We start from the raw sequence: 14,681 nt of genomic DNA, 5'->3' as shown, positions 1-14,681 counted from the left end.
GAAGATGACACGAAACACCGCCCGCCACTCTACCTCGAAAGCAAACGCAAGCAAATACTCTCGTGTCCAGTCCGATAGAGGCTTCACTGCTGGTTCGCTTGGCCGCATTGAAGATGGACCCAGAATGAGAGCTCTCAGCCACGACGAAGTAGTCACAACACTACTGTCACTCTAGACGGAAACCAGTCGTCCGCTCTCCGGGAGCCCTGAAGGCAGTGTAGTCTCCGATATCGCGTCGGAGAGAAGCATGCTTCCCAGTGATTGCTTTGAGCCTCATGACTAGGCCATTTCACGCAAAGACCACACGTTCCAGGTCTCATCATCAAACGTCACATCCTGTAGTCATATGCGCTGATTGCTAACGTTCACAAGACCTTGACGAGCTGTATTTCAAAGCCCCAGTCTCACATAAAACTCCTCCCATTCCCAAGAACGACTGCTCTCCATATCCCAAGAGCGAGCACATCGGTCACACTTAACGCACCTCCGCGGAGCGCAGCCCTATCGCACACCGCAAAATGAAGTACTTAGCGCTGCTGTCCTCGATACTCGCAGGATGCTTCTTCGGTCACGCACACTTGTTTGAGGCTACCAATCAGACAGTCCCCGACGATGTTCCCCTATCCAAGAGATGGTATTCTGTTGCCACGAAAGAATCTCAGGGATCAAGATATCCCTATCAGTCTGCCTGGCCCGTAGTGTGCACAACGCCGCGGATTTCACAGCCTGTTTACTACTGTTTCAAGGACAAACGGTCGGCCAAGAATCTCGGAGAAATCCTCGATGCCGCAATCAGAATATGGGCACCGGCCATAGCTGTGACTTCGATGTCAATCGTCCCCGACCCGCAATGCATAAATCCGGACGAGTGCATCTGTGATAACAGTTGGGCAAAGACTGATTCATTGGTCATATCTGACGTGACCAAAGACGGGGACGACAAATGGAACGATAGTGAAGAATGCTGCACAGTGACTACGGTCGGCTTCATCTACCTTGCCCCGCATGCACCCGTTCAGCCATGGCGCCATTTCTTGAAATTTGGAGGCTGGAATGGACAGTCTCAGAGGCACCAGGAGAGGAATTTGGTGTTCGCCGTTCGTGAAATGGCTCATGAGCTAGGTACGGGCCCGTAAGAAGAGCGTGATGGGGAGCTGATGAGAAGCACAGGGCATGCACTAGGCCTCAGACACGAACACCAACGACAAGATAGAGACCAATTCTTGGTCTTCCAGCCATGGAACTTAGTAGGCTACGAAAAACTTGACGAGACTCTGGAAAGAGACCCCAAGAATATCTTTGACAAAGATATGCCGCTCCGGGTCAGGAAAGTGAGACTGTGAGTGATTGAAGCACATTCGAACGTGAGAACTCGAACTGATTGCGCATTGATAAAGCTTCGAAAGTGGCAACATTGCCGAAAAGTATTGGCCCATCCTGTACGAATTCTTAAAGCGTGATCAATTTGCTGCAACGCCCTTGGAACGTGCGCTGAGAACTGCCGAAAGCTCTGTGGATTTTGATTACAATAGCATCATGATCTACGATTCCTGCGGGGGTGGTATCGGCAAGCCAGATGACGAGAAGAAATGGGTTCTCAAGAGGCGTGACGACGGATCGCCAGTCTGGCAGGGAGGCTCAAAGGACGGACATGCCAAGATTACGGAAGGTGATGTTGCTGCTATCGCACATCTGTACGATGCCAAAACGCCACAATGTGAAGCCGCTAAGACAGGCGAGAACGATTGGTCTCCACAGGGCATGCGAGTCAAGATTCGGGATGGGCCTTGGGTCGCAGTGCCACCTCCGAACAAGAGCAACTTCACGAAGAGGGACGAGCATCGGGTTGGAAAGAATGCACAGTAGTGCTGTGGCGGTGTGCACATGTCACAATGCTGAACTTGCGGTCAGTCATGTCCATCAGTGTGTGGATCCTCATGTTGAGTCTTGCAGAAGCTGATTTATAATATAAACCCTTCCCAACACTTTGCTTTTGCTCGGCTTCAGTGTGCGTCAATAACTACGAGAAACATGTCAGGCGTCCTCCCATCCTCCCGTCCCACATCTTACTCTTCATTGGGTTGAATACACTCCAAACCCTTGGAGGACCACCCCAGCCATACACTCGACTATCCGACATCGCGGACCCTGGTATTGACGAAAGGGTCAGGTCATTTTCCGCGGTCGTTGATGATGCAGCAATCACCATGGCGATACTTGAGCCACATTCAGCTGACTCTATATCTCGCCTGTCCGCACGATCGCGTGGTATCAAGATTCTTTCAAAAGCATGGCCTGCGCGGCATGGCATTTCAATAAAGAACTCGCAACAAGACCTACAGCGACACTTACAGCTATCAATATGCGACTCCCCGCTACCATTTTCGTACTCCTTGCATGCTGTCCCCGCTTCACTATTCCCTGCTCGCCTATCGAAGGTGAAGCAGGTGCCAGCGAAGGTCTGGTAAAGCGATGGTTTGGTGTACCTGACATGCCCAAAAATGGCCCGCACGTTGCTCCATACAGATATCGATGGCCGGCAACGCGTTCTGACCCCAACACGATGCCCGTTCGATATTGCTTCAAAGATAAACGCTCGGCAAAGAACTTGGGCAAGATAGTCCTTCGAGCTGTTGCAGGTTGGAGTCCAGCATGGACTGACGGTAAGAATTACCTCTCAGCACTTCACATCATCCCAGACCCCGGCTGTGGCGATGAGAAATACTGTCTTTGCGGCAATTCGAATGTGGCTAGGGATGCTCTCGCGATCTCGGACGAAACGAGAGACCATGATCACAAGTGGAATGATGGATCTGCATGCCAGACTCTATCGACAACAAGCTACTCGTATATCTCTCCAGGCGAGCCATCTGCGCCTTCCCGCCATTATCTCAAGTTCTGCAGCTATGAACCCACGGACAGAAATCGACAGGAAGCGAAAGCCGTCGTGTATATGATGCACGAGCTTGGCCATGTCATCGGGTTGGCTCACGAGCATCAGAGGGCGGATCGTGACCAATATCTCTGGTATCAGATCAAGAACCTAGACGGCTATGAGGCAGCCATTCGAAGAGTGACCATCGACGAGCGCGGATACTTCGAAGACGATCAGACAATTGACCAAAGGGTCAAGATTGCGTATGGTCCGTTCTACCCCAGCATTTTCATCAGTCGCTGACAGTTCATAGAGCACGACGAGGCCACATAGCCAAGCACTACTTCCCCGAAGCCGTCGATTACGCCATGTCCAGCACTTTTGCCGAAGGCCACGATGAAGTCGCGCTCTTATGGCAGGCCTTCGACGGTTCAGTCAGATTCGACTTCGACAGTATAATGATATACAGCTCCGACACCGGCGCAATCGAGCCCGGCAAGAAAGTCATTTTCAGGAAAGACAATAGCCAAGCCGTGTACATGGGCGGTAGCCCGGATCCGAGCAAAGCCGGTATCAGTGAGGGAGATATTGCCCGAGTAGCTCAAATCTACGGCGCGAAGACAGAGGCTGGCGAAAAAGCGAAGAATGTTAAGGTGTGGGGGCCGAGAACATCCGGACCGAGTCGGCAGAGATGGAAGTGAGATGTATAGCGGCAAGGTGGTTGCTATTGTGCGTACCGCTGGGACTGGCGAAGAGCCCGCACGGCACGGCACTCATCAGTAATTCCATTTCTTGTGAGAGGCGTGAGTCCGACCGATAATACACGAAAACTTGCCAATAAGTGGATCCGGTTTCTCAAGGCTAACAGAAGCTTCGAAAGACATTCGATACGACCATGTCTGCACTTTTTCACCGGAAGGTATGCTTATGCCTACCGGAGGTCTTTCCAGGACACCTGTCACGAGTATTTCTCAGATTTGACAGCTGAACTTCCTCTTGCTTCTATCCTTCTCACATACATCTTTTCGACGCGCTGGTCTGCTGCAGCCGTATGTGAGGCCGACCCCCCTGCCGAAGTGCCTCTCCCTGTCTCTGAATAGTCAAACGCACTGAGCCCACTGATCTGGCCAAAGGCAAACCTGTGGCGCAGAAAAGTCTCTGAAACAGCACTACCACAACCGGTGACAACTTTTCACCATGAATCTCTTCAAGCTTTCTGCGAAAACCCTAGCCATCCTCGGTCTCCTTATTGTCAACAACCTGGTCATCGCCAGTCCGCTGAACATCACTTCTGCGGACCCATCTGAAGAACCATCTGACGACCCTTCTGACGAACCATCTGGCAAACCTGACAACCCACAGGACAACCCATACTATAGATGCGATCCGGGCAGAGGACACGGACAATTTAGTCCGATGTACTACAGCGAACAGCCATGGCCCGACCGTGGCAGAGGGAAAATAGACTCGACATTTCACGGCCTCGATAACGCAGTGTATTTTGACCAGTCAAGAGATATCAAAAAGACAAATGCGATTGACCTCCAATACTGTCTCAACGACATGTACCACGGCATCTATGAAGAAGAGCCCGGCATCACCGACGAGGAACATCACAGACGCTCTCGTAAGGGAGGATACAGAACCGAAGGTTGGTATTGTCGCGGCAATTTCTTCGAGCTCGGCTTCAAGGGACTCCTGGGCATTTGGCCAGCATGGAAAACGGTCGAGGCCTGTAGAGGTGAAATTACGAAAGCAGCGATAGCAGGCAGACCTTGGGTTAGCTGTCAGGTGCGTTCTCACCCGTTTAGTAAAATGTGGTTTGGATGGAGCCCTGCCCATTGCAAGATGCGCTACAGGAAAGACCCAGAATGTTATTTCTATGGAGTAGGGGAAGTCCAGATTGAGGGGAACCCCAAATATGAAAGCTGCATGCATCCGCCTTGCCCAGAAATGTGTCCGAAGGGTGTGGGAATGGAGCCAACTTCACAGCCAACTTCACAGCCAACTCCAGAGCCAACTTCAACTGCAAAGCAAAATGCAGCGCCAACTTCGAAGCCAACTTCGAAGCCAGCTCCAGAGCCTGATGACCCGAAACCAACTTCAGAGCCTGGCGGCCAGAAGACAGCGCTAGAGCCAGTCTGTACAAACTATTGCGGCGGGCCTAGCAAGGCTTACAACGGGACGAATAATGTCCCTCGATAGGAAAGAGGAGTTGGATAACACCCCTGCGGAAGAGGCCTGACTCTGATTTTCTTTGCGACTATCAAGGTACCTGGTGTAAACTTTAGCAATGCGTGCGAAGATGTTAGCAAGCGGAACAAGAATACATTATCGCATATTGGTTCTCTCTCTCGTCAATTGGGTTCCGCAACTGCCTCGCTTGTCGAGACAGATCGCCTGAGCTACGCTGCACAAGGCGGAGATACGATGATCGAAGTGCACTCGAGTTCCAGGAGTAGAGAGGAGCACGGAGTCTCAATTCCTTCCGGCAGTAGGTATGTGCAGAAACCCACCCGAACACTCGGTTTGAAGCTCAGCCTTGCGAGGACCCTGCATGGATCGACAAAGTCATGCGCCAGGGTTCACCTCTCAACAGCGAGCTGCTTCCTATCCTGTGCCTGCTGTCACTCGTCCACGCCAATCAGCTCATGCGCCAACGGCGTGGACCATCCAGAAACGTGATCTGGCAAGGGAGGTCTGCGATGTCTAGTAAACGTCCCTGCAGGAACATGTCCGAGGCGACTGTCTCCCCTCACCCTTTCCACTGCCGAATGTCTAGAAAGTTTGATTAGGCTTAGAAGTGTAGTGTAAGGCTTGTCTGTCTCGAGCTTACCTTCTGCCATTCATTCAATCGAGTACATGATTTCTTTGCTTCCAATCTGAGACAGGTGTCACTGGACTCCAAGCAAGAACCAAACACGCGGACAATTGCTCGTGACAAGGATCTAGCGCACAACCCCTCTCTCATATTCCCAATATCGCTGAAGTCAGGTCTACTACCCAGTATGGAAACCTCATTGTTGAGCAGGTTGCCGGCAGAGCTGCGCAATGCGATCTACGAATACACCCTGCTGGAAGGAGACAACGGACTCGAAACGATATACCTCGGCCGTGGCAGTCAGGACGATGGCCTCGCGGCTTATCCCATGACCGACCAACACGAAGCGTCTCCTCTACTCATTCGCGGTCTTCCTGCAGTCAGCAGACAACTACGATGGGAGACACTGCCAGTGTACTACTCCATCAATCGATTCTGTATACAAACGGAGTATCTCAAAAGCGAGCAAAAGAGCGAGGTCATTGAGCAGATACAAACATGGGCGCAAAGGATAGGCCATGAACAGGCCCGAGAAATGCGACATGTCACCATAAGCCTGGCGTCTTTCAAAGGGCAGCAGAGCCCACCGGTGTCCCTTAATATTGACTGGGACCATATGCGAATATTACGACAGCTCTTTCATCCTCGCGGCAGGCTGGACATTCGGTTCTATTTGGACGGCACCAAGACAAAGACAGCGACGTTTACGCTAGGGTCGAGGAGGTCGATTGAAGAGCAGCTCGATCGTATGGCGGAGGTTTGGTGCGGGAGGTGGCAGAAAACGCGGAAGTACAGTGAATTGGAGGCGCAGATGTTGGCGAGTCTGTATAGAGCTGAGATCGCGAAGTTGTTCGTCGATATGCCGGATTATGTGTAGGTAGTTGGCGTGATTCATTAGTCGAGAAGCGTCGTCGCGGGCGGTCGGCCTCGGCAGACTTGCAGCGTCCTCGCGTCAACGGATGTCCGACACAGATCTGCTCTTCTTGCTTCTTCGTGTTATCAATTCACTTCATCTCATCTCGTAGGCACTTTCGTTATCTGTCGCCGTCTGCGAATACCTGCGCGGCGAAGTACGAGTGATGGCGCAGAGACCGAGACGTCTCCGTCCCACGCTGCCGTGATCCGGGCCAGCTTGAGCTTGCTTCACCCGGCCATCCAGGCAACTCGCGTTCCATGCTTCGGCCACAAAGCGGATGCAAGCGACTCGATAGATAAAGACTACTACGACGCAGACATAATGTCATCAGTGGAGTAACGCAGGCGTGAGCTCCGCATCTCACTGGCCACTCATGAACCCGAAATCGTAGCAGCACCCTGCAAGCATGGGATGGAGCTCCTCTTTCGCAGCTCTGGAGCTGCTTGCATCACAGAGGCGGAGATAGAAAAGGGAAGTATAGAAGGCTGCGCCTCTGCTCTTGTTTCTGCGACTGGCGCGGCTGCATACCCATACACGGCTTACCAAATTACGATCATTCGACAGCACCACAATGGCAGCACAAGGCACATCCAGCGGCCACCCCATCACGGTCCTCACAGCGGATCTTGCGCCGAAGCTACCAGCCCACAGTTCCGTGTTGTTCGCTGCCAAAAAGAGCAAGAACCTGTCGTTTGAAACTATCGCGAAGGCCCTTGGACGAGAAGAGGTCTCGACTGCCGCGATCTTTTATGGTCAGGCCAATGCATCTCCAGAAGATATCACGAAGCTCGCAGAGGTTCTCGATATCCCAGAAGATGTGCTACTCCAGACCGAAATCGCGGCGTTGCCGGACCGGGGCCGTTCTATGGAGATGCCGCCTCGTGAGCCATTGATGTACAGGTTATACGAGATTGTGCAGAACTATGGCTATGCTTACAAATGTCCGCGGACCCTGCTGCTCTTTCGCCTTTACGTTGTATGCTGACACTGCACCAAGCTATTATGAACGAGAAGTTCGGAGATGGGATCATGTCTGCTATTTCCTTCTCCACGAAGGTAGAAAAGGAGACAGACGATAAGGGCGACTGGGTGAAGATCACTTTGCGTGGAAAATGGTATGGGCACTTCCATGAATTGCTTTTGTGTCTAGACCTGAGACTGACAGCTCAAACCACTCTAGGTTACCATATACCCGTTTCTAGACCAGCACGGTAGACGACCACCGAAGAACAAAATAGAAAGTTACCTTCGGTATCGCGCCTTCCATGCTGCATGTTCTGTCAGACGGGTTCGAGTCGTTGCTCCTTGTATCTTTCTGCCTCCTGCAGCGTAGTCAAGGCGTTCTGTCTATCGAAGCCAGGCAGTAAGACAATCATGGTCTCGAGAGACCCGGAAGTGTCATTGTCTCTGGACTCCGTTCTGCTGTGCGGAAACAGACTGGAATCATATATTTGTGCTAATGACATTCACCGAGCAAGCTGCGCCACAGATCACTTCGCCGACATACAGTCTCGGCTTGCCGCGACAACTTAATTAGCGTCACTCCTTCACACAACGGAACGGATGTCTGGGATGCATACACCCTCGCGCACGAGCGCATGTTCGGGCCTCCGAAACCACGCGCACGACTCGCCAAGGGTCTCCGGCAATGCACCTGCGGCGGTGCCGATTGGATGTTTCGTGGTGTCTCTTGATGACTGGTAGGCCGAACGTTAAATAGAATGCTGACAACGTGAAGTTCTTGCATATGCTGCAATGAAAACTGCTGGTTTCGAGGGGTCGTCACAACTAACGAGCCAGCCACTGGGCTTTACCAATTCGAAAATGTCTCCATGGGTTGAAACACTGTGATCCCCGGTCCGACACATGCTTGGTGGCCGACTTCCGTGACGATTGGCGTACGGCAGACAATAGTATTCGATGAGACAAGCTAGTCCGCCTGCAGGCTGTCTTGACCCCTAGGCCAGGCTTCTCATCCTCATTATCAGTTGTTCACGATGTTCAACATCGTGTCCCGAGTTGCTTGCCAGGACATTGCTTTCGATCGTTCATACTAATCAAGACTAGCATTCGGTGTCCTGACACTGATCAGAGAATTCGATACAGGCCCGGGAGAAACAACAGCGATCAAAAGGTGCCTGTGCATAAGCTCGCTGGGGAGCAAGTTATTGCTGCCAACACTCTTCAAGCACGAAACACGTCTTGCTCTCTCGAACTCTTCGTCGCAAGGCCACATAGATAACATCAACCGCATGGACTGCATACCATGGAAAGCGATCAGAGCGCGCCGATCTCGCGACCCTACACAGGCCGGCTGGCCCGACGCTATGGCAAGCATTGAAGATACAGTCCGACTCGCTAAACTTCAACCTGCCGCCATACGGCCACATTCAGCCCTACCAAAGAACAAGCTATCAGCTCTCATCGACCCAGCCGACATTCCAGAGGGAGGGCATGTGCGTAGTCCTAGCGGCAACCTGCTCGACGCCATGCAGTTCGAGGCACGTCCAGATCGTCCTCCGTGTATTCGGGAACGTCAACAGCGCATTCTCGCGCGCGTGCGATCACAAGCCTCTGTGGCTAATGCCGAGCAAGTCGCGCCGTTTACGCAGGATGCCGATGAGAAAGAGTCTGGCAACCGGACCACCATCGAGGCCGGAAAGCGAAGGAGTGATAGCGATAGTGCGAAATCCTCAGATGTAAGTTGTCGTTTGTTAGTCATGTTGCACTCGCTGACAATTGTGTCTTCACTTTAGGAAGGGACTCTGTAGCAGTAAGGCGCTGGCTGGCTGCTTGCGCGATCGTGTCGATCCTCAATCCATCGCCCTAGGGTTCCAATTTTTGATGAGCGTTGTTGTCAACCTGATGTGTTTAGCGTTGCAAGATTCTTGAGAAGCATAAGCCTATGAGTAATCCGATGTATCAATCACGACTTCCTCCAAGTTTGTGCACATTGAAGTGAAGGCAGTGGCTTCGCCAAGAAGCTTCACTTCTACCTGCACGCGCATTCGTTTCACGCAGCTCACAAGGCAACCGCGACAGCCAACCCACCTTGAATTTCCATTGACAGCCGACCTTCACAGCTCCACCCACCACAACCCACAACATCGCCCATCAAGATGTCGGACACTTCCGAAGACACGCCTCGAGGAGAGAGGGGCATCGCCTGCACATATGCGGACTGTCAACATCGCTTCAACAGCAGACAAGAGATGAGAAACCACAAAATCGAGACCCCGGAGCACTACTACTGCAAGAAGTGCGACGTCGACTGCGATGACTGGGAAGAGCTCCTGCAACACAAGGTCGACATGATGGCCCCCTTCATCGAGGGTAGGAAGAGGGTAAGGGACGAGAAGCCTCGCCATATCGTGTGCGAGTTCTGTGGTGAGAACTTCAAGAGTTTCGACGGCCGCAAGTTACATCGAACTCAGGTAAGTACGACCATGCGAGTTCATAATCTCAGTAGCGCAGCAGTAACACTAACACATCCTTACGACAGATGCACCCGGCAGATCAAGACATTGACTGCCCTGGCTGCCAAACGAAATTCCTCCGCGCTACACACATGATCGGTCACATCGAGCGTGACGAATGCAAAGAAATCCGACGCTGGATGCTTCACGCCTGCATCAATCACAAGTACATCCTCAACCAGGTCATGGAAGGTCCCGATCAATTCCAGCACGCCCTGTCCGCGTACCAGCAACCTACCGAGAGCTTCGACCTACGCGAGGTCACTGATGGAAGTGAAGCAATGGATCAGGAGCAAGGAGGCGTGTCTCTGATCGATCAGGACGACGACGCCCAAATGGGAGGCTACCGACCGATGAAGCCCGAGGTTGATCTCATGGACTTCCGTTCAGGTGAGGCCACCTCTGCTTCACAGGGGTCATGGCCGAAGCCAAAGCCGCAGAAGGCGCCGAAAGACCTCTCGGACGGCATTCGGACGATGTCGTTAGGTTCGCAGGGAACGAGCCGTCGTGGTGTTCTCAAGATTGCCACAGTACCGACTTCTCCTGCGACCACGCAGCACTCTTCAGCAAATCGCAAGGTCGTACGCGCCAATGCTTCCAGTGCTTGGGATACGGAAAACACGACCAAGAAGCTGTTCCCTGCTGCGCAGCCCACGCCGCCAGCTGGCGACTGGAAAGCCATCCAGGAACATCGTCTCATGCAGAATCCCAACATCCTCGACACCCATTTCTGGAACCCAACAGACCCGAACTACTCTGCTGAGCGCTTCTACAGTCCCTTGCTGGAGGGGTACTGTTGCCCGTTCCCAGCTTGCGCGAACGAGGCCATGTACTGTACCTATAAGACACCCCGTGAGATCGAGCAGCACTTCCGTGACATGCACTGGATCAAGATGTTTCGATGCCCGTGGTGCTTCAAGCGTTTCGACGAGGTCACAGCCCTCATGAGCCACGTCGAGTACACGAGAAAGTGTCGCATTAAGGAGAGTCGCGATTTCGAGAAGTTCATTGGCGAAGTGACGGGAGGCTTCCTGACGGCTGAGTCGGTCGCTCAGCCCAAAATCTTCAACTTGAACAAGTCCCTTGTTAAGGCAGGCAGTGCAAACGTGAACGTTGGAGTCCAGTCGACCAAGTTCTCGGGTGCACTTCCAAACAAGGGCTTTTAGACGAGTTGAAGTTCAGTCGTTCAAGTTCTCGGGAGCACTTCCAAGCGAGGGCTCTGAGATCAGCTGCATTTCAGTCGACCAAGTTCTCAGCAGCACTTTCAAGCAAAGGCTTCTAAGAACGAGTTCAAAGACCAGGCGAGCTCATCTGGCTTGTATTCGCTAAGGCAGAGCGCGAGTGACAGTCCCAGCCGCACTGTAGTAAGTAAATCGTCTAGCAAGCACAGAATCAAAAGTCTTCGTTTCCAATAATGCCTGGTCGTGACTACAGATACATGGATCATTGCCTTCTCGAAATGCCTCGTAATAGTCACAAGGCATCTATCAGCTGATATGGGCAGATCTAGATGGGAGACATAGGACCGATTCGGAAAAAATGTCCAGCCGATGGGCCTGATTCGCTTGCACGCCGTGATTCGATTGGTCGACAGAAAATCAAGATTTCGTAGTCGAGCGATGGAAAGAGCGTGCGTGAGACATGTCGTCCGAAAAACTTGAGAGTGCGAAATTCTGCTGGAGCCATCGATGTCACCTTCACCAGTTCTGCTCCTTACGTGAGCTCTGCCGCGCTCGTCACCGTTTAGCAATTACCATTTCGTTTTGTGCAGCCGTCGCACCCCCTTGCTCCACCACGGCTCCGTCATAGTACTGTGACTCGTTTGACGCCACGCCTACCGCTTGCTCAGACCTCACCTCGTCCGCCAAACGGCCATGTCTGATTCCCAGAAGAGCACGCCTGAGGCTGCTGAAGTGAAGCACGACTCTGCTCAGTGCGCTTCACCCAGCTCGTACCTTGGCCTCACTCAAGGTGCCGTGTCGCCGCGATCACCACTGAAATGTACGTCCTGCTCCCCTCACTTGCACTCGCACGGCAGTCACTGCCCACTTTGTGCACGTCATGTGACTCTCGTTTCTGCCACCTCTGCACCTGTCACCACAACCTGCAAATCGACCGGGTCAGGCATCCGCGATGTCGACTCTTTCCCCAACGATATCCCCTCTGCTGTTGCCAGAACCCACGCTCATTGCTTCGTTCGCAGCTGTCACGATCGCTGAACATCCAGAGACCATTTCTCCTCTGATACTCGGCAACCAGAAAAGCGTCGAAGATCTCAAGTGCGACTGTTCGAGGAAGCCCACTGTCAAGCCGCGCTCGTATCGCTTGGCCGGACGGCCTCCGGCGAGTCCCTGCAACAAGCCGCTCTGTGTGAATGCGGATGGAGCTGGCCAGACTCAGGAGGACCAGGATGAAGATGAGACTGACCATTATGACCATTTGATCACGCAGATCTCCAGCTGGATCAAAGACAAGCGAGAGAAGCGACATCGCCGCAAGGCTAGCCGGCATGGTCGACATGAGCCAGCTGCACTCTCAACACCGGATGAAGTTGGCCAGCCGGAAGATCGTGCGTCGCAACGAACGCGGCGAGATTCTGATGCATCCGATGAGTCTCTGGAACTCAACAAGCTGGAGCAAATTGTGCGACAAAACTTGAATATCAGAAGGACCTCCGCTCGGAAAGGCTCGTTGCTCGGTAGTAAGACTTCCGTTCGCAAGCTTCTCCACAGTCGCAAACAGTCTTCTGCAGCTAGTGCCACAGACACAGAGGCACTAGACAATGAACTCCATGTTCCGAGCTGCGAAGTTTCCCTGGACAACTCCAAGACTTTAGCATATTCAGGAGGTGCTTCGGACTTGTCTGATGAGGAAGGTGATGATGAGCTCAAGCAGATTGCGTCTCACCGCGACCAAGACGCATGGGCTAAATTCAAGTTCGAAATCACACGCCTGACACATACACTACGTGTCAAGGGCTGGCGAAAGGTTCCCATGGAATGGAGTGCTGCGATCAGCGTGGAGAGACTTAGTGGTGCTCTGACAAACGCTGTGTATGTGGTCTCTCCGCCCACTGATCTTCCTCTTGAGAAGCATGACGAGCAAGGCAATGTCATCGGCGTCAAGAAGGCCCCGCCAAAGCTTCTGCTCAGAATCTATGGACCACAGGTGGGACATCTGATTGATCGCGAGTCTGAGCTGGCCATTCTGCGGCGTCTAGGGCGCAAAAGAATTGGCCCGAGACTTTTGGGCACCTTTGCCAATGGTCGCTTCGAGGAATTCTTCCACGCAAAACCACTGACGCCTCAAGAGCTTCGGGACCCTGATACGAGTCGCCAGATCGCCAAACGTATGCGCGAGCTTCATGACGGCGTGGAGCTTCTTGACCAGGAGCGCGCTGATGGACCATTCGTGTGGCGTAACTGGGACAAATGGGTTGATCGTGTCGAACAGATCGTTACATGGATGGATCGACAATTCGAAGGAATGTCGCCAGACGAGAAGCCAGTGGGGAACCGAGCATGGCTACGTCGTGGGTACATTTGTGGCGTTCCATGGAAGCAGTTCAGAGCGGTCCTTGAGCAGTACCGCGACTGGCTGAAAAAGCAGTATGGCGGTACCAAACGTCTCCAGGAAGCGCTTGTTTTCGCACACAACGACACGCAATATGGCAATATCTTGCGGCAGATCCCGTCAGGCGAGAGTCCACTGCTCTTACCATCGAACACCCACAAACAGCTTATCGTCATCGATTTCGAGTACTCCAATGCCAACACTCCCGGCCTTGAATTCGCCAACCACTTCACGGAGTGGTGCTACAATTACCACGACGAGAAGAAGCCTTACGGAATGCAAGCAAACATGTATCCTACGCCAGAGGAGCAAGATCGCTTCGTCCGTGCCTATGTGCGCCATCGATCGCAGTTCAATGTGTCGACTCCGAAATTGGCTCCCACATCAACTTCTGCTGATGCCAGAGAGCCAGAACCCATCAAAAGATCGACGACCAGCATATCGGATTTCATGCTTGATGTCCGAACTCCATCGCAGACTGCCGCTGTGCCAGCGGAAGACGATGCCCAGAAGAAGAGAGAGGACGCAGAAGTGAAGCGTCTCCTGGATGAGACGAGAATGTGGCGCTTAGCCAACACCGCTCAGTGGATAGCCTGGGGTATCATCCAAGCCAAAGTTCCTGGTATGCCGCTTTTCGATGGCAGTGCTGTAGCTAGTGAAAGCGAAGGTGAAAGTCCAGAGAACCTGCTTGGCGAGAGAGCAGACCAGTACAAGGAGATTCTGAAGGAACAGCAAGGGGACGAGCCAGTTGCTGAGGATGAGGAATTCGATTATCTTGGTTATGCGCAACACCGGGCTATGTTCTTCTGGGGCGACGCATTGCAGATGGGCTTCATCAAGCCAGAGGATCTCAGCCAGGAGACGAGAGAAAAGGTCAAGACGGTCGAGTACTAGGTAGCAATGTGCCGTTTTGTGCTGTCGTGGAAAGTCGAAGGGAAGGATTTTCGGCATACAGGCAACTATGCCAGCCTCGATATTGCTTTGTCATACTGTCAGACGGACCGGGATTCTGAGATCTTG

At 52.7% G+C, this 14,681-nt stretch overlaps 8 protein-coding genes across 8 annotated transcripts; all 8 read left to right on the top strand.

Moving 5' to 3' along the window:
- Positions 1–518: 518 nt before the first annotated feature.
- On the top strand, positions 519–1,866 carry RHO25_004463 (uncharacterized protein; the record flags this gene model as incomplete). Its single annotated transcript, XM_023595387.1, has 3 exons — positions 519–1,122; positions 1,171–1,339; positions 1,398–1,866. 3 exons carry the CDS (start codon positions 519–521, stop codon positions 1,864–1,866), a joined length of 1,242 nt encoding a protein of 413 aa, XP_023456807.1.
- A 496-nt stretch (positions 1,867–2,362) lies between these two features.
- Positions 2,363–3,576, top strand: RHO25_004462 (uncharacterized protein; the record flags this gene model as incomplete). The annotated part of the gene is made up of 2 exons (XM_023595386.1): positions 2,363–3,138; positions 3,189–3,576. The coding sequence occupies 2 exons, from the start codon at positions 2,363–2,365 to the stop codon at positions 3,574–3,576; spliced, it is 1,164 nt and encodes a 387-aa protein (XP_023457540.1).
- A 496-nt stretch (positions 3,577–4,072) lies between these two features.
- On the top strand, positions 4,073–5,080 carry RHO25_004461 (uncharacterized protein; the record flags this gene model as incomplete). Its single annotated transcript, XM_023595385.1, has 1 exon — positions 4,073–5,080. The coding sequence occupies one exon, from the start codon at positions 4,073–4,075 to the stop codon at positions 5,078–5,080; it is 1,008 nt and encodes a 335-aa protein (XP_023457150.1).
- Positions 5,081–5,883: 803 nt separating this feature from the next.
- On the top strand, positions 5,884–6,573 carry RHO25_004460 (uncharacterized protein; the record flags this gene model as incomplete). Its single annotated transcript, XM_023595384.2, has 1 exon — positions 5,884–6,573. The coding sequence occupies one exon, from the start codon at positions 5,884–5,886 to the stop codon at positions 6,571–6,573; it is 690 nt and encodes a 229-aa protein (XP_023457153.1).
- Positions 6,574–7,183: 610 nt separating this feature from the next.
- On the top strand, positions 7,184–7,814 carry CYN1 (Cyanate hydratase; the record flags this gene model as incomplete). Its single annotated transcript, XM_023595383.2, has 3 exons — positions 7,184–7,553; positions 7,610–7,727; positions 7,793–7,814. The coding sequence occupies 3 exons, from the start codon at positions 7,184–7,186 to the stop codon at positions 7,812–7,814; spliced, it is 510 nt and encodes a 169-aa protein (XP_023457551.1).
- A 1,125-nt stretch (positions 7,815–8,939) lies between these two features.
- On the top strand, positions 8,940–9,383 carry RHO25_004458 (uncharacterized protein; the record flags this gene model as incomplete). Its single annotated transcript, XM_023595382.2, has 2 exons — positions 8,940–9,311; positions 9,369–9,383. The coding sequence occupies 2 exons, from the start codon at positions 8,940–8,942 to the stop codon at positions 9,381–9,383; spliced, it is 387 nt and encodes a 128-aa protein (XP_023457155.2).
- A 348-nt stretch (positions 9,384–9,731) lies between these two features.
- RHO25_004457 (uncharacterized protein) lies at positions 9,732–11,254 on the top strand (the record flags this gene model as incomplete). The annotated part of the gene is made up of 2 exons (XM_023595381.2): positions 9,732–10,046; positions 10,115–11,254. The coding sequence occupies 2 exons, from the start codon at positions 9,732–9,734 to the stop codon at positions 11,252–11,254; spliced, it is 1,455 nt and encodes a 484-aa protein (XP_023457154.1).
- Positions 11,255–11,962: 708 nt separating this feature from the next.
- On the top strand, positions 11,963–14,555 carry RHO25_004456 (uncharacterized protein; the record flags this gene model as incomplete). The annotated part of the gene is made up of 2 exons (XM_023595380.2): positions 11,963–12,089; positions 12,292–14,555. 2 exons carry the CDS (start codon positions 11,963–11,965, stop codon positions 14,553–14,555), a joined length of 2,391 nt encoding a protein of 796 aa, XP_023457157.1.
- Between the last annotated feature and the right edge of the window lie 126 nt (positions 14,556–14,681).

Source organism: Cercospora beticola, chromosome 3 (genome assembly GCF_033473495.1).
Source record: "Cercospora beticola chromosome 3, complete sequence".
Taxonomy (NCBI): Eukaryota; Fungi; Ascomycota; class Dothideomycetes; order Mycosphaerellales; family Mycosphaerellaceae; genus Cercospora; species Cercospora beticola.
The sequence above is the reverse complement of the archived record's forward strand: the minus strand, read 5'-3'. Positions and strand labels throughout refer to the sequence as shown.